Source organism: Podarcis melisellensis (genome assembly GCF_964234715.1).
Source record: "Podarcis melisellensis genome assembly, chromosome: 3".
In the NCBI taxonomy this organism is placed as follows: Eukaryota; Metazoa; Chordata; class Lepidosauria; order Squamata; family Lacertidae; genus Podarcis; species Podarcis melisellensis.
The window spans coordinates 68,748,088-68,772,028 of NC_138530.1; the positions used below are offsets into that span (position 1 = coordinate 68,748,088).

A 23,941-nucleotide genomic window follows, 5' to 3' on the forward strand; every position below is an offset into this window, starting at 1 on the left:
TGTCCAGTTAGTCAAAGCAGTGGCAAAATGGACTAGAGGGAAATGACTGACAAGATGTGGGGATAAAGAGAAGGGCAGAATTGGAAGGCAGCAGGGCAGTCAGAGAGCCTGGAGGGCAGATGTGCAGACTAACAGGCAATGGAGAGAGACCCATGGAGCCACGCCAGGAGGAACTAAAAGATTGGCTGGAGGGGAAGAATCAAGTAGCGGCCTACTAGGACAATAAGGGCCCTTCTTCCCACATGCTGCAGCTTCACATAGCTCACCCCAAAGGGGCACCAGGTTTAAACAATGCATTAATAGAGAATTATCACTCAGATGCTATCTGCTCATTATAATGACAAAATTATAAGGTAGGCCACTCTGTGGAGCTAACAGATACACATGACTAGAAACCATTCATGTTAAGAATGCTTCCAAACACTTTATTTTTTCAGGTAACAATGCTGCAAGCTGCAACTTGCCGTGAGTGGCAGCCTCATTTTTGTATTGTGTGTTTTACAATATAAGTCTGTAGGTAGATGCTCTCCCAAGAGCACATCCATGGAACAGGCCTGAGATGTGTCAGATATGGAGCCAAGAATAACAGGGGTTTGAAGCTATTTGGCAGATGAGGGATCTGTGCAGGTTCTATAAACTGCACAGTTGTACTCTAGGTGGGGAATCATGTGTTTCAGCTTTTGTCAGACTACTTCCTATGCTTCTGGCTTAGCAATACAAACACTAAACTAAAAGCACAAATTCAGGCTGCAATCGTATACACACCTGCCTAGAAGTAAATCTCAAGGAATTAACTGGGAGCAATTTCTGCATATACATATGTAGGAATGCACTATCAAGTTCTTATTCACACAAAGCATACCCTGGCACAGAATCCATTCCACCAGGCAAGAGGTAGATGATCTCCCTTCTTGTCTTAACAATCTGCTTCACAAGCACTTTCACATGTTCCGCTATGTACACATTTACACTGTGTACAAGGAAGAAAAAATGAAATGGTTTCAATTCCCTTCAGGGGCATGCCAGGTTTCCAACATGTGGTCTGTGTTAATGCTTTCACAAGAGCGGCCAAAAGTGGGTTCAACTAAGAATTCATTTACACAGTAGCATTTTTTTTTAATGATAAAAGATTACTTGTAGACGAAATATTTATTTGAGATGTTTCATAACTTGGACAAAAAGAAAGGAAATTCAAAGTTAGAACAGATGCTTTATTGTCTTTTATTCATGCAGAAAGACTGTTTTCCTTTTGTGCTTTTTCGCATTAGCAAATCATCAGCAATACAGGCGAAGAAAGTTGTGTTATTCTTAACTCATCATTTCTTGGTTTATTTCTTAGTTTGGTTCAAAAGCATTGGTTCCTTCTGATGGTTCTTCTTTGTTCTATTAATATAATTCTATTTTAAAACACTTTGTTGTAGGAAATAACAAAGTTCAACAAAGCTAATAAGAAAGACAATTGTTGCCTTGCTATTGTTATGTTGTTATATTGTTAAGATAGCAGAGCAGACAGATAAACCTCATATTTCAAAAGGATGGCATGTCCATAAAAATAGAATGTTATTATATGCAGTTTCTTCAAAGGTTTTATAATAAAACAATTCCTAAAAATGCTGATTTGTCCTCCTGCCCATGCCAAATCACAGTGAGCATGTGTAAAAGCCCACAGATATATTCATTAGTTTCTATACAACCTAGGACTTTTAGAATACTGGCACCAGAAACTTTTGACTGCTCTTATGTGCAAATCTTGTAGATAAAAAACTTATATTTCAAAAAGAGAATTAAAGATGTTAATGCACAGGTAAACTAATATCCGCATGCACACGCATAACAGCCTTTATGTTTTCTGTCCTGAATGGGATAACTGTGCCCCTGAAGGACCAGGTGCGCAGCCTGGGAGTCATTTTGAACTTCCAGCTGTCCATGGAGGCACAGGTCAATTCTGTGTCCAGGGCAGCTGTTTATCAGCTCCATCTGGTATGCAGGATGATACCCTACCTGCCCGCGGACTCTCTTGCCAGAGTGGTGCATGCTCTAGTTATCTCTTGCTTGGACTATGTAATGCGCTCTATGTGGGGCTACCTTTGAAGGTGACCCGAAACTACAACTAATCCAGAATGCGGCAGTTAGACTGTTGACTGGGAGCGGCCGCCGAGACCACATAACATTTCCAAGCACAATTCAAAGTGTTGGTGCTGACCTTTAAAGCCCTAAATGGCCTCAGCCCAGTATACCTAAAGGAGCGTTTCCACCTGCATCATTCAGCCCGGACACTGAGTTCCAGCACCGAGGACCTTCTAGCGTTTCCCTCACTGCAAGAAGCAAAGCTACAGGGAACCAGGCAGAGGGCCTTCTCGGTAGTGGTACCCGCCCTGTGGAATGTCCTCCCATCAGATGTCAAAGCGATAAACAACTACCTGACATTTAGAAGACATCTGAAGGCAGCCCTGTTTAGGGAAGTTTTTAATGTGTGACATTTTAATGTATTTTAATCTTTGTTGGAAGCCGCCCAGAGTGGCTGGGGAAACCCAGCCAGATGGGCGGGGTACAAATAATAAATTATTTTATTTTAGTTTTTAGTTTTTTATTTTATTTATTAGATTTATATACCACCCTTTATCATAACATAGTGCGGTTCACATTATAAAATACAGGATAAAAACATGAAAATAAATAAAATGAAACGATGCAGCAAAACAATAACCTCCCCTTCCCACAGACACATTTAAAAGGCTGTAGAATATTAATCAGCCAAAGGCCTGGTGGAAAAGGAACATTTCCAAGTGAAATCAACAGGATGTAAAAGCACTAAATTTATGCCCAAAGAAATACAGCAATATATTTCAGCCCTATAATATGTAGCAAACAGTATCTTCTTCCTCCCCCTCTTCCTCCTCCTCCTCCTCCTCCTCCTCCTCCTCCTCCTCTTCTTCTTCTTCTTCTTCTTCCTCCTCCTCCTCCTCCCCTCCTCCCCAGTATTTTGTGCTAGTATGTTGAAAAACTTGTATTTCGAAAGAGTAAAAACCTTTTTTTAAAAAAGATGCATGTCCACAGGTAAACAAATACCCATGCACATGCCCACAACAGACATCTGGTTAACAGAACTCATGGTGCACAGGGAAGTCGCATTTGAGGGGCGGGGGCAGCACACAGCCCAAATACATGCCATCAAGTACCACCTGCTAGAGTTGCTAGGAAACATGAGGTAGATTTCAGAGGCATAAAACTGAAATAGCTCAAGTTTCTACAAAGGAGCACAAGCTGGTACCCGGAAAAAGCTACCCATGTATGCACTGACAACTTTGCGTGGGCACACCCACAGGGGAGAAAGGCAGAAATAGAAAACTATTTTGTGTAAACTTTGTGGCCCTGTGCAGACATAATGCTTAACATAATGCCTACCTTCTTTAACTATGGTTAACACTATGTATGAATGTGAAAACAAGGGTTGTAGAACCTTGTGGCCTTCTAGACTAGACAACAATTCACATCATCCCTGACCGTTGGCAGTGCTGGATAGGGCTGATAAGAGATGGGATTCAAACAGTATCTGGAGGGCCACAGGTTCCACATCCCATACCAAAACGAAGCTCAAAGTGTGGCTGTCAGTGAAGATGTGAAACTGAATGGATTTAATAGTAACTTCCTCTTTTCACATAGCTTGGATGACTAATTGAATATGACAGTTGAATCTAGAACAGGCATCTCCAAACTCGGCTTTCCAGATGTTTTGGGACTACAATTCCCATCATCCCTGACCACTAGTCCTGTTAGCTAGGGATGATGGGAGTTGTAGTCTCAAAACAGCTGGAGGTCCGAGTTTGGGGATGGCTGATCTAGAATAAGGGTTAAATCATGAGTACACTGGGTCTAGTCTAAGCATTATTAAGCCTGGATCCAACCCAATGGTATGACTATCACTCAACAGATTAATAATTTAGCTACCTTGCTTTGCAGAATGAATTCTTTCTCACATTTTACAAACTTATTTTAGTCTGAACTATTATTATTATTATTAATTCTTTAGCAGCTCACAAACCACACTAAACCAGTCCAACACAGGAGCATGGATCTAGCCTTTAGTATATAGTCAGTCTACACACTACAGGTTAACTGTGGGTTCAGTCAAAATCAGTTCGGCGTTGTTCCTCAGTAGACTAGTATAGAAGACAACCACTGTGAGTTATAGGCAACAGTTTAACCTTTCCTAATCCCTATACTTAGATCATAGCCGAAATATGATGCTCTCTCTGTCTTATGGGTTACTTAATCACCAGAAAGTCTTAGAACTAATTATAACATGCTTAAAATAACTGACTTGATATTAACGGTAATAAAAAGCAGAATGTGTTTCCTGTGAAAAACAGTTTATTTTAAGGACAAACCCTAGTAAAAAAAACAACCCAACAACCTGAGCTTCTTTTTTTTAAAGAACACACAAATGAACAGTGAAGCTTTTAATGAAAACCAGCATGCATAGCTGCATGGAAACTATGTCTAAAGGAAGCTTTTTGGCAGTTGCTGCCAAGCTTGAATCTGCAAGGAATGTAGTACGCAAAACCCTTCATTTTTAGTTCTCTCATTAATTGCTCCAAGTCCCGTTTCACAAATCCCACTACTAGCTGTAAAAATGATGTAATTGTGTTTTAGGAACTATGACACATCATCTAATTTTTACAGTAAACTGCAATAAGGAAAGCAGGGGGGAAGACTTGCTTCTTTTTTTAAAAAAAGGAGTTCCCAAATGCTATAAAATTTTGTCCTCATAATTTTTTTTTATTTTTTAGTGAAAGAATGTGTCCTCACTATCACCTCACATACTATTTTTTCCATATCCATTAGGGTTTTTAAAAACAACAACATAAATACTCATTTCCTGCCGTTTGGGCTGACTGGCAAATCTTAAGCATATTTTTCAGCATACTACTAAATCTGTTCATTTTGACACAACATTCCCATTGCCAACCACTTTGGTAGGAAGCAGATGATGTCATTAGCTACCTTCCCAGTCACGTAACTATTCTGCACGCAGACACACACGCCAAGGATTTGCTAAGGATCGTATCACATACGACAGAACAACAAACCTCGGTTTGCTCTATGTATATATTTGGGGCAAGTGATACATTATGCTAAATGCATGGATACATTTTAAGTGTACTGAAAACAAAACACAGGCAAAACAGCAGGCATGGGAATCAAGTATCAAGACTGCAGTGCAAGTGTGTGCATGTATGGGGGGGCGCGCAAACTCTCCTCATGCTATGTTCTTATGGCCATACAAAAATTGCATCCCCCAAACCAGCTATTTCCCATGACCCTATTAATAATTTCCTTCAATAGCAAATACAGTGGTACCTCGGGTTACATATGCTTCAGGTTACATACGCTTCAGGTTACAGACTCCACTAACCCAGAAATAGTGCTTCAGATTAAGAACTTTGCTTCAGGATGAGAACAGAAATCGTGCTCTGGCGGTGTGGCGGCAGCAGGAGGCCCAATTAGCTAAAGTGGTGCTTCAGGTTAAGAACAGTTTCAGGTTAAGTACGGACCTCCGGAACGAATTAAGTACTTAACCAGAGGTACCACTGTAGCAGTTCTGGGAAGGGTTTTTTAAATTGGGCTTATGGCATGGGGGAAAGGAATAAACTGCTTTCCACAGAGCCCTGATCTAATTTCCCATTCAATAGAGATAGAGAGATAGATAGATAGATGATAGATAGATAGACAGATGATAGATAGATGATAGATAGATAGATAGATAGATAGATAGATAGAGATATAATTAGGTTGCCCTAGGGTACTAAAAGGTTTGAAAGTATTATGTTTATGTGGCACTAGAATTGGAGCTGCTGAAGAGTTCACATTCATTCATTAACACAGTACACTTTGTTACTAACACTAATGTAATCTGATTTCTAAACAAAGCCTGAAATTTATTAAAATGGATATTTGATAGTGCAGCATCTTCAACTGGGAAGTCCATTATTTCCGCAGTGGAACATTTATTTTAGGTGCATTTGGCCGGATGCGCTGAAAACCTTTTCAACCCTCAACAAAAGGAATATTATGTCTGTCTACTTTCTGGAGGAAGCAGCACTGGTTTCCTTTGAAATGGATTTTGCATAGCTTCCATATCGCTTTAATGCCAAATGCAGCATTTAATATCAAAGCAGAGCAGATGGACAGGTTCCCTGTGTCTTTACGGTGGAAGCTTTGCCCAGTACTTTCAGTGTTTAGATTTCTGAATGGGGATCTTAGGCCCTGAATATAATACAAAAATGTAAAGCAGCTGCCTTTTCAAGTTCTACAGATGGACACTCAGTGACCCACCCAGAGGTCAGTTTTCCTTATTACTTTGGAGGATGACAAACAATAGTCCACCAGAATTATATGGCTTCTAATTTTAAAAACCAATTATTTGTTACTAAGCATAGGAACTTACATCTTCAAGATTGCTTTTTAACATCAAACAATTTATGGCCTTTTAAACTGTGTGTGTGTGTGAAGGGTTATTGTTTTTGTTTGTTACTATGTTATGTATGTTTGTGTCTTCATATTTTAAACAGCCCTGTGATCCTTGGATGAAGGGCAGTATAAAAATTAATAACTAAATAAATAGCAAAATAAAAATAAGCTGGAACAAAATGAAGCTAAAAGGAGTCCATTGTGCAATAGAATATGGAAGGCTGGCAAATGATGAGAGTAAATTCCTCAACCTCTGAAAAGAAAAGAACTAGAACAGAGACCAGAAAAATTGAAAAGGGGCTTTATCAGCAAGCTCAGTTCCCTACACACCCTGTACACTTTATCCACAACATACTCCCTTGCAGATGCTTCTCAGCCTTGCAAATCCTGGGAATATGCTGGTGGCTAGAAAAAGCCCAGCCTGCTACTGGAAATGTCCTAATTGCCTTCATTTGTCCCTCTCCCAGCTTTCCCAGGGGGGTCAATGGGTTGTGCCGAGGAGCCAACTTCCTTCCTGAGCCCTGACTCTACCCATTGATTCCTGCACCTGCAACTCATTTGCTTCTGTGATGCTGTGGCTGCTTCTCACTCCTCCCTGGCCTATCAGTGTTGCCCTCATTGCCAGGCTCAACAGTGACATCACTCCTGTCCAAGCCCAATGCTGTCACATTTTTTCACCCACCACTCTTACCCCAGTCAGCTTGGTTCACTCACAGCCCTCTCATGTCAAGATATCTGAGGTGGCCAGGGCACTCTCTAGTGCTGGGGTTGGCAACCTTGGGCCCGTGGGCTGGATGAGGCCCAATTGCCTTCTCAAGGGTAGTCTGGGAATCAGCATGTTTATGCATGAGTAGAATGTGTCCTTTTATTTAAAATGCATCTCTGGGTTATTTGTGGGGCATAGGAATTCGTTCTCTCCCCCCCCCCGACATAGTCCGGCCCACCACATGGTCTGAGGAACGGTGGACCGGCCCACGGCTGAAAAAGGTTGCTGACCCCTGTGCGTACTTGTGGCTGATGCAGGAATCCTCCAGCTCTACAGCAGCACCCCACCCTCAGCAGTGTTAATACTGCATGGATTTCCATGCTGCTGCAGAGGAGTAACCCTTAACAAATGGTCAGAGACTACTCATGACTATCGTCCTACATAGTTGTTAGAGTCATCTGGTAATTCCAACAGACAGAAATTCAGCATGCAGCAACATGTGCAAGCTCCTCCCTTGTCATGGTCCGATCACTTCCTGTGCTATTGTGCAAAAATAGGGCTGCACCGCTACAGTGCAGCGGATCAGGCCTGGAATGACTGCTCCAAATTCCCAGCATTTTCTATCTGTTCAGATTACTTAAAGCATGCCAATAAAATTCCTGAGAATGACCTTACTCAATTGCCTTAAAGGTTTTCAATAAATAAATAGTAACTTTTTTCTAGTTAAACCTAACCAAACTTTGCATTAATCTAACTAAGCGAATTCAAGTCCCTGACAGAATGATTTATATATTGGCTCCCAGTACGTTTCCGAGCACAATTCAAAGTGTTGGTGCTGACCTTTAAAGCCCTAAATGGCCTCGGTCCAGTATATCTGAAGGAGCGTCTCCTCCCCCATCGTTCTGCCCGGACACTGAGGTCCAGCTCCGAGGGCCTTCTGGCAGTTCCCTCCCTGCGAGAGGCCAAGTTGCAGGGAACCAGGCAGAGGGCCTTCTCGGTGGTGGCGCCCGCCCTGTGGAATGCCCTCCCACCGGATGTCAAGGCGATGGACAACTACCTGACATTCAGAAGACATCTGAAGGCAGCCCTGTTCAGGGAAGTTTTTAAGATTTGACATTTTAGTGTATTTTTCATTTCTGTTGGAAGCCGCCCAGAGTGGCTGGGGAAACCCAGCCAGATGGGCGGGGTACAAATAATAAATTATTATTATTATTATTATTATTATTATTAATGCATTGACACTAAGAGCTCAAGTGCTGCAGTAAAGCTTTTCAATATCAAAACAAGACATTGATAAGCTACTGCTGCTCTACTTTGATCTAGGGTCTATGGGTTGTGGATGATTCTTTAACAACTCTTGTAATGGTTTGCTCCCAAGGATATTTACTCACCCACACCAATCACTCTCCTGAATACAATTTTGGATTGGACAAAAGTAGTCATTCAGGAATGCTACACACAAAATTAATTCCTTCACAGATATTGCCATGTATGACATTTGCAAGTATGCTTTATGTCCCTTATCATATGTGCATATATCCTTTTTTCTGTGGAAACCCACATCCAACTGAGGTTTCCAACCATGCTGAAAAGTTGACAGGCAAGCAAGTATGCAGGAATAGGAGATCTGAGAGCTATAAATAATTGCACAGCATTTCCTAAACATTTATGAACAGTAGCTGTGCTTTTATTCATGAGCATTGAATAATGCTATCAATGTTTTTGTTCTGTTTTTTAGTTTTAGTTTTTGTTTTCTACACTTCAGAGAAGCCATTATTTTTTTCAGCCATTAACATACTACAGATTACAATGCTTCATGTGTCTGTATTGATACAAATTAACTGAATAAATTTCATATTCATATTTGTTCAGAATGTCTCTATAGTACAACAATTACACCAAAATGTGCAGAAAAAAATCAGCTTCTTATACCATACTGCTCCAATACATACTATTCTAAACATATTAGTTAGCCTTAGATATGTATAATACTGCTAAGTTTTGTATAATGCTCTTTAAATGCTATATTTAACCTTCTGGGAGAGAACTAGTTTTCTAATGTAATTCCTGGAATGACTAAGTGGAAAGCCTTTTCCAATGGATTCTTAACTTCATTGTCTTCTGGATTTAATTTTATCAAATTGAGTGTTCACCATTATGTTACATTTCATATTTGTACATCACTTCTGGTAGTTTACAGAAAAATGATTAACAGAAATTACTCATCAGTCAATCAGTCAGAAATAAACATGCCTGATTTCATTGTATACAAGTGTGTGCAAAATACAGATACAATTTCCTACATAGCAATGATATCCATGTAAGAAGTGTGAAGGAGCTCTAATACCACATGGAAGGCTCTGTAAATTATGATGGCCCTATCCTACTTATGAATAATCAGTTAAATATGATGAAGAATCAACTTAGAGAAAGAGAAAAAATATTGGTACTTTGAGGGGAAAAGCACAAGGCCAAGTGCATCAGAATTTACACTAATCCTATACTGTTGACCAACTCTACAAGGAAAAACAGATGAAACAAGTGTCAAACATGAAAATGAACTGTCATGCATACTGAGGTTTTTGACCTTTAGCATTTGCTGCCTGAATCTAAACAAAAGTAAAAGAAGAAATCTGAGGCGTCTTTTGGAAGCATTGAGTCCAGTGTCCAACTTAATGAATTTCAGCAACAGTTCCAATTCTGACGTCTAGTTATCCAACACTTGAAATGGTTTATGCATTACAGCGGTCATTTCCCAAACTCTTTAAATCATCCTGTTCATTTAACCAAAATATTTGTTGGGAATGATGAATGAACTCTTCATTGCTTGTGTTGGATTGAGAGGTAAACAAGCTAATCTTCTCACCCCACAGAAAAGGGAAGTAGTGCAGCTTATATCTATACCAACTTGATGTTAGATTGCAAGTTAATTTAAATACATTTGTATTGTTTTCTATCAGGGGTTGCTAAACTCTGGCCCTTCAGATGTTGCTGAACTACAACCCTAATCATCACAATGTTTTCATTACTGGACTAAACCTCTGTCAGCCACTATGAATCAAAAGCCAGTATCCCATATGTGTTCAGGTGTTCCACCCACTTATGCGAGGTTTACATTCATGCACTTCATGCAAACAGGTGAAATCACATAAAGTAGGGAGGGCACTGTTGAGAGAGACTGGGAAGCAGCTCTCTCTTGACAGATCTCACCCATCCGCCTGCATTCCCTGGGTGACAATGCACTCTTCTTCATATGTACTGTCTGCCCCTGGTGACTGGAAACTTGAGCTTGGGGTTAGTGTGTTGGTGGCCAGGTGGCTCCTTGTGCCCAGTGCCGCAGCAGGGCCTCTAGGCTCTCTCCCTGTTCATCTTGGAAGATGCTGGAGACTGTTTCCTTTTATCTAGTTTCTCCCCCACTTCACCGAGTAAATAATGTTGCTGCCTGCTTGTGGGGCGATGAGAGAGAGGGCAAGGCTGATTGGAGGGTGGATGGACTCTCGGATCCTGCCCAAGGAACAAAACTGATATGAATGAGCAAGGAATGGAGGGACGGCCAGAGGAATGGAGCACCCTCCACGCGACAGCTCCGCTGGCCAGGAAAAAGAAAGACAAGGAGCGTTAGGGAGTTGGGGCAGTGATATACAGGGGTACCTCGGGTTAAGAGCTTAATTCGTTCCAGAGGTCCATTCTTAACCTGAAACTGTTCTTAACCTGAGGTACCACTTTAGCTAATGGGGCCTCCCGCTGTAGCCGCACGATTTCTGTTCTCATCCTGAAGCAAAGTTCTTAACCCGAGGTACTATTTCTGGTTTAGTGGAGTCTGTAACCTAAAGCGTCTGTAACCCGAGGTACCACTGTACTTGGAGTGGTGGTGCAAGCTGTTTCCCCCACTCTCCAGTTCTCTTTGTGCTGTTTTGTCTCCATTTCTTGGTTCAAATCATTTATTTACATATTTCACAGTGACACGTGTAAATGTGATCACGCATGAGTGGAATGCATGTAAATGGGGGGGACACACACTGTCTGTAGTTCTAAAGTTTACAGAAGAAATCTGCTATTATACAGCTAACAATAATTTGTGACCAATTTCTCTACTCATTTTCAACAAACAAAGGAAACTCTGTTCTTGGCGAAAAGAAATTACTCTGGCTGTTCTGCTGTTGCTCTTTGGTAATTTTTCAGTCTTTGAAAGGCAGAAAAAACACACCAGATATAGTGTTTACTTCCTCTCAGATTCACTTCCCGATTCAGAAGTAATCCCCTAGGGTATGAGGGGGAATGCTAGGGGAATTCAAAAAAAAGAAAAAAGGGAACTCTACACACAGTGATCTACTTATTTTTTTGCACTGCTTTTTACTTGATAGGAATTTTGTACAACCATAACCCTCTAAACCAAATGTGGCCCACACACTATGTATGGCACCTTTCCAGAGACTCAATAAACCTGATGTAGCTGCCTGCTAGGGTCTACAGAAATGGGAAATCTAGATATTTAGAATGTTGTGTAGGGTGGACTTATAGCCCATAAAACTATTTTGGGTAGTTTTATGCAATGTATTGTTTTGCCTATGCTCCGAACCTGATCGATCACCATATTTGAAGATGGGAGGCAGTTTGTCTCACAGTTAACCCAGTTACTGTGTGCTCTCCTGTATGTACACACCCTCCCTCCCATAACATGCGGTTTGCTTATTTCATTTGCAGCCATCTGCAACATCTTGCTTACCCCTGTTTCCTACTTGCAGGACTTCATTTTTCAATGAGAAATGTTGTAAAAATAATTTTGCATGAAGAAGGCAATGGGCAACTTCCTTGTCCTTTCAGCATCTCTGATTTCCTGCTTGGCGGAACACAGGCTGTCTGCTTATGACAGCATTTTGTCTCTCTGGTTCATTATGGGATATTTGGAGTTAGATTAACAACTGTCCGTGAACTTCAGCTCAGACTAGTACTCTCTATCAAGGGTTTTCATCTCCCCAATTTCCTGTTGCCACAAGCACACACACAGAGAGACATACAAAAATAAATGGCTAATAATAAGATAAATACCCAAGACAATATCCCTTCTTCATCATCATCCCCATCTTCCATGTGGTGAGCCTTTGCACAAAGGAATGGCTCTCAATGGCACTCTCATACTTTCCTACCTTCCCCTCCTCCTGTGGACACCATAGCAGTGTGGCTGTTTGTGCGCCTTCCATGCCCTCATCTAGCTGCTGCTCTCTTCCCAGGGATCTTGGCCCACAAGAAACTTAAGAATAAATTTTCCCCAGGAGAGGAGCACAATCAGTTGCATCTGTGAAACACACACATAGGGAAGCTGTCAGGGTTTCAGGGAGAGAAGAGCAGATGGGGGAGGAGACAGAGAGCGAGGGGGAAGAATCCCAGAGAGATGAGGAGGAGGATGACGATGACCAAAGGTCGTCCATGAGTCTGTCCAGTGAGTCAGAGGACTCCCAAAAGGGAGCCCCCCTGGTCAGACCAAAGGGAGGCCAAGGGGGAAGCAGTGAGGAGCAGGGGAGCGAAGGGAGAAGCCCCAGTAGGAGTTGGACACAGGAGCCGGCTTCTCAGCCGGAACGGAGTGAAGGGGGTGGAGTTACCAGTGTGTCAGAGGGAGCAGAGCAAGAAGGAGACAGGGGGAGGAGATCGGAGCAGGACGCTCAGCCGGAGGGGGTGGAGAGTAGCACCGGGAGCAGTGTGGCGGTCGAGAGAAAGGTCAGAAGCAACGTACGCGCGCCAAGTTCAAATGTAGAGGCGCGCGGAAGTGAGGAGAGCCCTGGGGAGGAGCCCGGCCCCAAAGCGAGAAGGAGGGGGGCAGAGGCATCAGAGGATTCAGCCTCAGGCGAGTCCCGGCGAGGGGGAACCCAGGGGGGCAGAAAGACCCTGCGGAAAAGGAAGGAGAGGAAGAGGTGGTCCAGCACAAGCCTCTTAAATTGGTGCCGAGGCGGTACGGATTCAGAGGGGACTTCAGCGGTCTAACGTTACAGACGTAGAGTCACAAAGATGGAATGTAAACGCAACCATGATCTTCAATAAAGACTTTCTGTAAATAAACCGGATCGGAGTTGGGTCTCTTGTGAGCTGGGACCAGACGGGTGGCTCTGACAGTAAGTCCCCTCCCCAGAACGCAAATTTTTTTTTTTGCAAAGCTCACCAACGGGAGCAGCCATGAGCGCGGAGGAACAGCTGCTTACGCTGAGGAATCAGGTTACCGAACTCACAGCTGCAGTCATTGCATCGCAGAAGAAGAATGACGAACTGGACAAGGCTTGCCAGGACCTGCGAACAAGGTGGGAGCAGGCAAGCAGGGCAGGGGTCCCGGGTTCCAGATCGGAGGGCGTTGCACTTGGACGGCGGGGGGGGGGGGCGCCCTAGTTACGCACTTTAATGGCAACCTGCAAGACTACCCTAACTTCAGGGCAGACGTCGTGTATGCACTGCATTTGCTCCGTCATGATTTTAAAGATGAGGAGGAGAGAGTGGGGTTCATAATTTCGCATCTGCATGGGGAGGCCAGAGCTTGGTTGCGCAATTTGTGGCGCGAAGATGGCCCTGCCCGCCGCAATTCTGATGAATTTATTAAAGCGATGGATGCTTGTTTCCAGTCCTCTGTGGATGTGGATATTGCTCGTAGACAGATGCACGGACTGCGGCAAGGCAAAGCCACTGTACGTCAATATCATTCCAAATTCTTTGCATTACTAACTGCGTTGGGCTGGGAGAAGGATAGTAAACCCGTCAGAGATCTTTTCTGGGAAGGTCTTAGCCCCCCCGTCAAGGATGAGATCGCCAGGGGAGATAGACCCCAGACCCTAGAAGACGTAGTGCAACGGGCTTTGGCTATCGGAATACGACATGAGGGACGCCCGTGGCACGAGGGGGAGGGACCCCAGGCACGTGCACCAGCGAGAACCCCCCCTTTTGTCCCCAGGGACTTCAGCCAGACGCACCCCTCGCCCTTGGGGAGGCAAGGAGAAGAGCCGATGGAAATTGGTGGTGCTAGGGCTCAGACACCATCCAGAGCCCCTGTTTCCGGTGCAGTGAAGGCGAAGCCTCCTAGAGGGACCAGGAAATGTTACATCTGTGACAGTGCACAGCATATGGCGAAAGAGTGCCCCCAGAGGCTCCAAAAACACACTGCAGCTCTAGCAACAGTGGCAGCGGAAGTGGTGCAAAGAGAGCAGCCTCAGGGAAACGACAGTGCCTGGCTGGAAGCGGAGCTACTGGGGCTCAGCCAGGCGGATCTGTAGAACAGTCCCCAGCACCCTTACAACGCACAGACCCTTTACCACCCAAACCAGCAGTGCAACTCACTGCGACCCTTCAGCTGCCAAATGGACAATCCCTGGAAGTTCCCATCACGATTGATTCAGGGAGCAATGCAGATTTTGTGGGAATACAATTTGTCAAGCAGCATAGCATAGCGCTCCTGCCTGCAACGACGCCTCTGAACGTGGTCACAGTGGACGGCAGGAAATTGCTGGGAGGGCAAGTTGTGCAGCAGACGCCTCCCATGGTGATGCAGATTGGAAATCATCGAGAACTCATTAGCTTCAATGTCACCCACCTGTCAGACACGCCCATTGTGTTAGGCATGAGTTGGCTGGAGAGGCATAGTCCCGCTGTAGCGTGGTACCAGCGGCAAATCACCTTCTGCTCATCGTATTGTGCTCAGCATTGCATCCAAACTAATCAGGAGGAAGGAGCTGAGCAGCAACTGCACCTGGGCATGGTGCAGGCAGTGCCTCACAAGTACGAGGGATTCTTGGAGGTTTTCTGCGAGAAAGAAGCTGACAAGTTGCCGCCTCACAGGCCTTACGACTGTGCGATCGACCTGGTGCCAGGGGCGCAGCTGCCAACTGCAAAGCTGTATTCCATGTCTGAGGACGAGATACAAGAGCTCAGAGAGTTCATAGAGCATAATCTGAAGCGCGGGTTCATCCGGGAATCCAAAGCAGTGGGAGGCAGTCCTGTTTTCTTTGTGAAGAAGAAAGACACGCCCCAAAAAAGACTCATTGTGGACTACCGGTTCATAAACAGACTGACTAAGCCCAAGGCCTTTCCCATGCCCAAGATTGACGACCTCCTAGCGACCGTTAGGAAGGGTAAAATCTTCACCAAGTTGGATTTGCGTGGAGCGTACAACCTCATCCGCATCCGGAAGGGCGATGAGTGGAAGACTGCCATGTTCACGCCTCTAGGCACGTATGAATACAGAGTTATGCCGTTTGGTCTCCAAAATGGCAGCCACGTTTTCCAAGCATTTATGCATCACGTGTTGGCGGGACTCCTCTACAAGAAGTGTGTATGTTTTCTCGACGACATCCTGATTTTCTCGGAATCGCCGGAAGCTCACGAGAAGGATGTAAAGGAGGTCCTACAGAGGTTGCAGGAGCACAGGCTGTACGCCAAGTTGGAGAAGTGCCAGTTTGATGTGACGGAGGTGGATTTCCTTGGCTACAAGCTGTCCGACGAGGGGCTGGCCATGGACAGAGTCAAGGTCCAAGCGGTGTTGGACTGGAAGAGCCCACGCAATCGGAAGGAAGTCCAGAGATTCATCGGATTTGCCAATTTTTATCGCAAATTCATCAAAGGTTTTGCAAATGAGGCGGCAGCAATCACGGACACCCTCAGTTCCAAGAAGAAGAAGTTCGCTTGGACGGAACAGGCAGAGCGCTCTTTTCGGAAGCTTAAAAGCCTCTTCGCCTCCGAGGAGCAGCTACTGCACGTGAATCCCGGCAGGCCCATGCGGGTGGAAACCGACGCGTCAGACAGAGCGGTTGGAGCCGTCCTTCTGCAGGAGGATCCGCAAGGCAATTGGAGGCCGGGCGCCTTCTACTCCCGGAAGCTCAGCAAGACGGAGCGGAACTACACCATATGGGACAGGGAGCTGTTGGCCATTCACGCAGCTTTCAAAGCGTGGCGACACTTCCTCATAGGAGCCAAGCACACAGTGCAGGTCCGCACGGATCACAAGAACTTAGAGTATTGGCGAACGGCAAAGCTGCAGACCCAAAGACACATGCGCTGGGCAGAATTCTTTGCGGATTTCGACTTCAAAATAGAATACATCCCGGGGGACTCCAATGTTATAGCAGACGCACTCTCCAGGAAACCGCAATACCTGGAGGAGACGACACCAATTGCAGCGAAGCACATTTTCGCACCGCAGGCGTGGGCGTGCGCTGCCATCGCAGTCGACCTGGACGCGGTGCGACGCGCGTTGCAAGCGGATCAATTTGCACAGTCCAAGATGGAGGAGCTGCGCAGCGGGTCGCAAAGAGACGATGAGTTCCAGTTGCGGGACGGACTCTTAACTCGCAAGGGTGCCCTCTACGTGCCTAACGACGAACTTCGCGCAAAGGTTCTGCAGCAATTGCACGACGCCCCCAGTGCGGGCCACTTCGGCAAGGAGAAGACAATAGAATTAGTGGCCAGGGACTTTTGGTGGCCCCAGATGCGGGGAGAGGTGGCGGATTACGTCGCCAGGTGTGACACCTGTCAGAGGTCCAAAACAGTACACCAGAAGCCAGCGGGATTGCTGGAACCGCTGGAAACGCCGCAGCAGCCGTGGGAGAGGGTAGCACTGGACTTTGTTACTGACCTGCCCAGCTCCAGGGGCAAGACGGCGGTGCTGGTGGTTGTGGACTTGTTCACCAAGATGGCGCACTTCATTCCTTGTGCCAAGGTGGCGACGGCAGAATAGACCGCCAAACTCTTCATCGACCACGTGTTCAGAGTGCATGGACTACCGCAGTCCGTCCTGTCCGACAGGGGGCGCCAATTTGTTTCCAACTTCTGGCAGAAGCTTCTGGGTATCCTGCACGTCAAGATCGACCTAGCGTCGGCGAGACATCCACAGACCAACGGCCAAGCAGAGAGGGTCAACGCGATCATGCAGCAGTACCTGAGGTGTTACGCCAATCAGCGACCCGCAGCGTGGGTGGACTACCTGCCGATGGCTGAGTTTGCCTACAACAACACGAAGCACGCATCGACCGGGGTGACGCGAACAATGGCCGTCATCCCAGAACCTTTCCGAGGCTTATAGCACCAGGAGAGGGGGTGCCTCAAGAGGCCGACCAGTTCGCAGCAGAGTTGCAAGAGGTGCACAAGGAGCTGCAGAGACATTTGGAGCTGGCCAAACAGGCCTATAAGGTGCAGGCGGACAAGCACAGAAGGGCGGGAGAGGACATCCAGGTGGGGGACTGGGTATGGTTAGCGGCCCAAGCGATGCCAGCCAGATCGTTAGCCAAGAAGAAGCTAGGACACAGGCAGCTAGGACCATACCAAGTTGAGGCTAGGATCAATCCTGTAGCATTTCGCCTGGCCCTTCCAGAAGGCTCCAGAGTGCACCCGGTCTTTCATAGGTCGGTGCTCACTCCCTACAAGGCCCCGCACAGGTTTCAAGAGTCAGAAACAGTACCAGACCCACGCAAAGGGGCACCCAAGAGGGGGGGGTCGCCTAGGGCCGAACCCCTCAACGAGGTCACAGAGATACTGGACTCGAGATGGGGGGAAGAGGGGGTTGAATACTTTCTCGCCAGAGAGGGCACCCCAGCCACTGCCAATAGTTGGGTGCCGGGCTACGCGTTAGACGAACCCCTTTTGAAGGAAGAGTTCCATGCACTTTTCCCACATAGACCCATGCCAGCTGAGTACTTTGATGACTGGCTTTTCACACCCACATTGTCAGATAGCACGTTCAGGGGTTTCTCTTCCCCCGAGGAAAGAACACCAGAATCAAGCCCGCCCAGGGGATCGTGCTCGGGGGTGGACACGGAAACCCCTTATTGGTGGGAGGAGCAACCAGAGGAGGAATGGCGTAAGAGGTGGATGATGGGTCCTTGGCGGGCAGCACCAGAGGAAGTAGCAATGGAAGAAGAGACTGAGATGGCTTTGGGTGAAGAACCCGAGTTCGAACACACATACACAGAACTGCCAGCAGAGAACATTGACGTAGACGACCTGTATCCTGAGCCTACCCCCGAAGAGCCGCAGTTTCCACAACCGGCACCCGCCGAGCGGGAGGGGGGAAGGGGGGGCTTCGAGGGGGGGATGGATGTCAGGGTTTCAGGGAGAGAAGAGCAGATGGGGGAGGAGACAGAGAGCGAGGGGGAAGAATCCCAGAGAGATGAGGAGGAGGATGACGATGACCAAAGGTCGTCCATGAGTCTGTCCAGTGAGTCAGAGGACTCCCAAAAGGGAGCCCCCCTGGTCAGACCAAAGGGAGGCCAAGGGGGAAGCAGTGAGGAGCAGGGGAGCGAAGGGAGAAGCCCCAGTAGGAGTTGGACACAGGAGCCGGCTTCTCAGCCGGAACGGAGTGAAGGGGGTGGAGTTACCAGTGTGTCAGAGGGAGCAGAGCAAGAAGGAGACAGGGGGAGGAGATCGGAGCAGGACGCTCAGCCGGAGGGGGTGGAGAGTAGCACCGGGAGCAGTGTGGCGGTCGAGAGAAAGGTCAGAAGCAACGTACGCGCGCCAAGTTCAAATGTAGAGGCGCGCGGAAGTGAGGAGAGCCCTGGGGAGGAGCCCGGCCCCAAAGCGAGAAGGAGGGGGGCAGAGGCATCAGAGGATTCAGCCTCAGGCGAGTCCCGGCGAGGGGGAACCCAGGGGGGCAGAAAGACCCTGCGGAAAAGGAAGGAGAGGAAGAGGTGGTCCAGCACAAGCCTCTTAAATTGGTGCCGAGGCGGTACGGATTCAGAGGGGACTTCAGCGGTCTAACGTTACAGACGTAGAGTCACAAAGATGGAATGTAAACGCAACCATGATCTTCAATAAAGACTTTCTGTAAATAAACCGGATCGGAGTTGGGTCTCTTGTGAGCTGGGACCAGACGGGTGGCTCTGACAGAAGCCATTCTGCATAATGATCAGTGCACCGTGGTGTGAATGTGGCCAAGACATGGAGAGAGGAAAAATGCTGATTTCTTCTTATACACATGATAAACCTACTTCCCTGCCCTAGAGTAATCTCTCTCTAGTAGAAAATGAGGGTCATACTACATGTTAAGCCTGGAAATCTGTGATTTTTCTGCTTTTTCGTCATTAAATGCACACCAGCGAGAGGATAATCATTTGTCCAGGGAAGCACAGAGAACCTGGAGGCATTTAACTCTACAATTTTCCTGATCTAAAATTACACGCCTATTCGAGATACTGTTTCCTCTATGGGGAAAAACCTAAAGCAAATACAAGTGGCTGATTGAAATGCTTATTACCATCTGTTTATAACAGCAAAACTACATGTCACTCTGGGAAATCTGTGATTGATATGATGATAAAAAAAGCCCAATCCTTTAATGCAGCTTCCAGGAGAGGTGCTTCTAATTTGATTGGGAAAATTGTGCTTAGGCTGATGGTATTTAACCCTCCCATCTGTGTCTCTAAGAGAAGGAAATGTATCATCTCTGAGAAAAGGAGCCTGTATCATGTCTGTATTCTTGTCCCACAATAAATCCCCACCTTGAAGGGGCTGTATGTAAATTAAATCCAGGACCATTTATTTCTAGATTCCTAGAATCCTATCAAGCTTGAACTCGATACAGGCTATATGAAATTACTTCATACCAGTATAGGAGGACGCAGGTGGCGCTGTGGTCTAAACCAGTGTTTCCCAACCTTGGGTCTCCAGCTGTTTTCAGACTGCATCATCCCTGACCACTAGTCTTGCTAGCTAGGAATGATGGGAGTTGTAGTCCCAAAACAGCTGGAGACCCAAGGTTGGGAAACACTGGTCTAAACCACAGAGCCTAGGGCTTGCCAATCTGAAGGTTGGTGGTTTGAATCCCTGTGACAGGGTGAGCTCCCGTTGCTCAATCCCAGCTCCTGTCCACCTAGCAGTCTGAAAGCACATCAAAGTGCAAGTAGATAAATAGGTACCGTTCCGGCGGAAAGGTAAATGGCGTTTCTGTGCGCTGCTCTGGTTCACCAGAAACGGCTTAGTCATGCTGGCCACGTGACCCAGAAGCTGTCTGTGGATGAACGCCGGCTCCCTCGGCCTATAGAGCGAGATGAATTCCACAACCCCAGAGTCGTCCGTGACTGGACCAACAGTCTGGGGTACATTTACCTTTAGTATAGGGATGTGGGGAGAAATAAGATTTTGCTTCCCTTTTAGTAAGAAGCTACCTAATTCACACTTATGTCAAACCAATATGTGAACCAAAAACACAGCTAGTTATCCTTTGAAATCAGTTCTTCTCATTTCTCCAACCAATGCACATGAAAACACATACATTGTGAACATAATATAAAAAAAATTGCAAATTGCTGCAGAAGTATGGAGAACTGAATTTACGATAGGAAAAAAATGGGGAAAACAGAAACTGAAATTGACATGTCTGTCCTTATACCAGTCACAATGTCAGGATGATATTAAGCACAGATTTTTGCATGACAATAGCTACTTCACTGACTGCTAAATCTCACAGAAACTAGATCCCTGTCCTTTGTACACAGTCCTAGTAAATAGCAGCTTTTAACAACCACGGGGCATTTCAGATTCCAAACTTAAGACATTTATTTTAGTATCTTATTTCCTGGTTTTCCATTTACCTAATATTTATGTGGTTTTCCACTTGCCAATTGTTTTCTATTTATCTATTGTTTTATGACAACTGTTAAAAGGTTATTAAAAGATAGAGAGTCTAAGAGGGAAAGCATGTGAAATGAAAACTTTCTCTGCAAAAGTGGCATGTCATTTGTTGAGGGTGTTTCAGAGAATGGCCACTTAAACCCATGTAAGGAAACCCCAATAAATATTTATTTGTGCAGGGGTAGCCAACACGGTATTCTCCAGGTGCTGTTGGACTACAAATGCCTTTGTTCTTGACTATTCACAGGGCTGATTGGAGTTGTAGTGCAACCATGGAGGGCGCCATGTTGCCTACCCCTGGCTTAGTAGAAAGGTACAGCAGTGTACCTGATTTAGAAACGCATAGTGAAGCAAAGTGAAGTGGACAGCTTGCTATGAGAGTTGTTTCCAACTCTGATTGCATTCTCAGGTAATTTCAACAAAATTAGGGGGAAAATGCTTTATTGGGGAGCACTGATCCTACTTTCCTTTAAAATGCCAGTCATCTTCTTCAAAATACAGTGCAATCGTAACCATATCTAAGTGCTACTGAATTCAGTGGGGCTTATTTCCAGAGAAGTGGGGTTAGGGCAATTATTTATATTTCCAGGGGCTCTTCATACATTTCATTTTTGGAGGTGTACATCAAGGTGTACATCAAAAAAACTGCTTAAGGCAACGAGAATGCATTTGCAAACACATATATCATATAGTGACACTCACCATAGAACAGTGATGGGCTGCATTTCCCTCTTGAAAGCACACTCACCAGAGTTTGTTTTTGTGTGTTGCGCAAAATGGCTTGAAGTCACCAGAGTATACCAACACCATTCTGTTCATAACACCACAACATACCTGACACAGACCTTTAGTGATGGTGCCTATGATTTGGAACAAGCCTCCTCAACCTCAGCCCTCCAGATGTTTTTGGCATACAACTCCCATGATCCCTAGCTAGCAGAACCAGTGGTCAGGGGTGCTGGGAATTGTAGTCTCAAAACATCTGGAGGGCCGAGGCTGAGGAAGCCTGATTTGGAATATTCTGCCGGTAAGGCTTGAATTTATTTATTTTTATGCAATTAAATACAGTAATACCTCGGTTTTTGAGCGTCTTGGAAGCCGAATGTTTTGGAAGCCAAATGCCAAAAGCCTGGAAGTAGATGCTTCCATTTTCGAACATGCCTCGGAAGTCAAATGGCTTCCGTTGCATGTTTTTCAATTTTCTCCATTGAACTTGCAGCCAGCTCTTTGCGCCTCGGTTTTTGAATGTTTCAGAAGTCAAACGGTCTTCCAGAACGGATTATGTTCGAGAACTGAGGTACTACTGTATGTTATTTGCAATCTGCTCAATCTGCTCTTGTTTATCAAAGTGGCTTAAATGTTTAAATATTATTCAAGCTTACCAAGTGTTCGGAAAGGTCTTTGATCTGGTGGCTGAGAGAAGAAACCTGGTTTCAGGGCGTTTGTGATTACAATGTCAAAAAGGTCTTCAAAATCATTCCTATGACAATGATAAAAAAGAAAACAATTGAAATGCATTTTAAGGCATGAAATAGATATTCGCCCTAGTATAAAGAAGTTCAACTAATTAAGACATGCCCACACCTGAATTAGGGGTGGGTTTTTGTTGTTCTTGTTAGGGTTTCATAATTATTTGTTTAGGAATAATTTCTGTTTTCTATATGCATGAGACTATCATTTACATAAGAAATTTATGAAATACACCTTCTTTGCAACACTAGATCATGTTTGCCATACTCCTGAAAAAAATCCCCATGAGTTTTGATTGCTAATCAAATGTGAAGGTAATATAAGAACAAGCAGACAAATGAGTTTTACAAGCATCAGAAATGACTAAAGTTCTTATTCTGACTAAAAATAAACAATTTAATCCCTAAAATTAACTCCATATGTGAAATGCTTATGATATATAATACTTTTAGTCAAGTAATCAAATCTGAAAAATATTGAGTGCTGAAGTAGGCAAATACTTGACAATACATTTTAATAATATGAGATAGAAGCAAATGGTAGCATTTATATACCTTGGGCACAATCCAGGGAAAGTTATACTCACTTAAACCCCACACTGAAATCAATAGGAGTTACGTGCTTTATTTAAACTGAACATACATCTCTCTCTTAGATTTTATGGATTGCATTCAACAGCTAAACTCCAGTGTAGAGTCCTATTATTCCTTAGGCCCTGTTATTAATGAAGAAACGTTGACAAAAACAAAAACGCTTTACAGGGCCATATTCTTAACAGAGATATGCAAAATCTCCTGTACAAGGGTCAACAAATCAGACTTTCATTCCAACAACATTGGAAATATGGTTTAAAACAGAGAGACGTGTTTGTTGGCTAAGGGAAAGTATGTCTAAACTAACTGCAAAAAGTGCAGAAATGTCCTTGTTCTGTGGTTCAACTTGGTGTCTGTTCTATTTTCTAGATTTCTTCATGGTCAGCATGACAATGTAGCACAATATTATTATGATATATAATATTCATAATCAGATAATTAGTATGCACATAGGTCAGGACGATATCTGACACCATGACCCCGTTCATTCCCCCACACTCAGTATATGCACAATGAATGTCTGCAGAGAACTGAGGAAAGGAAGCATCTGGAAAAGATTTAAGGAATACAGTATTCTGAGTGCAAAAATTCAAAACTAAAGGAGAAAAGAAATAAGTTCTGTGTGAATCCATTTACTGTATTAAAAGGAAAAGCAAGGAAAATGCTGACTTTCCCCCGCCCTTCACCTTTCCAGTTTAATATTTTCCAGTTGAATCTACTCATGAATTTAATTGGAAGTTGCAATGGAAGCTAGCAAACCAGTTCAACACATCTAGATTTAGCATGCTGTTGTTCACTTAGGCTGCAATCTTCTGCCCACTACTCAATGTACAACTAATTGGATTAAACTGTGCTTACTTGCATATAGGACTGGGTTATAAAGCCATATGTTTATTTGTTTAATATAAATAAAATACACAAATAGCTGATGGTATCAAAAGCCACTGGAATGTCCAAAATAATCAACAGGGCTGCTCTCCTGTGTCCTTTCCTGGAGAAGGTGGTTCGCCAGGATGGCTATGACAATTTCAATCCCAAAAGCAAGCTGAAGTTTGGATTGGGCTGGCTCCTAATAATCAGTGTTATCCAAAACTGTCTGGAGCTGGAA

General features: G+C 44.9%; 1 protein-coding gene across 1 annotated transcript in view; it reads right to left on the minus strand.

Annotated features, from left to right (window-relative positions):
• NT5DC1 (5'-nucleotidase domain containing 1) overlaps window positions 1-23,941 on the minus strand; it is a 159,447-nt gene that overhangs the window by 67,757 nt on the left and 67,749 nt on the right. Inside the window, exon 8 of the mRNA XM_081905692.1 lies at window positions 22,153-22,250. Within this exon, the coding sequence (XP_081761818.1) occupies window positions 22,153-22,250 (98 nt within the window). The remainder of the gene's footprint in view (window positions 1-22,152; window positions 22,251-23,941) is intronic.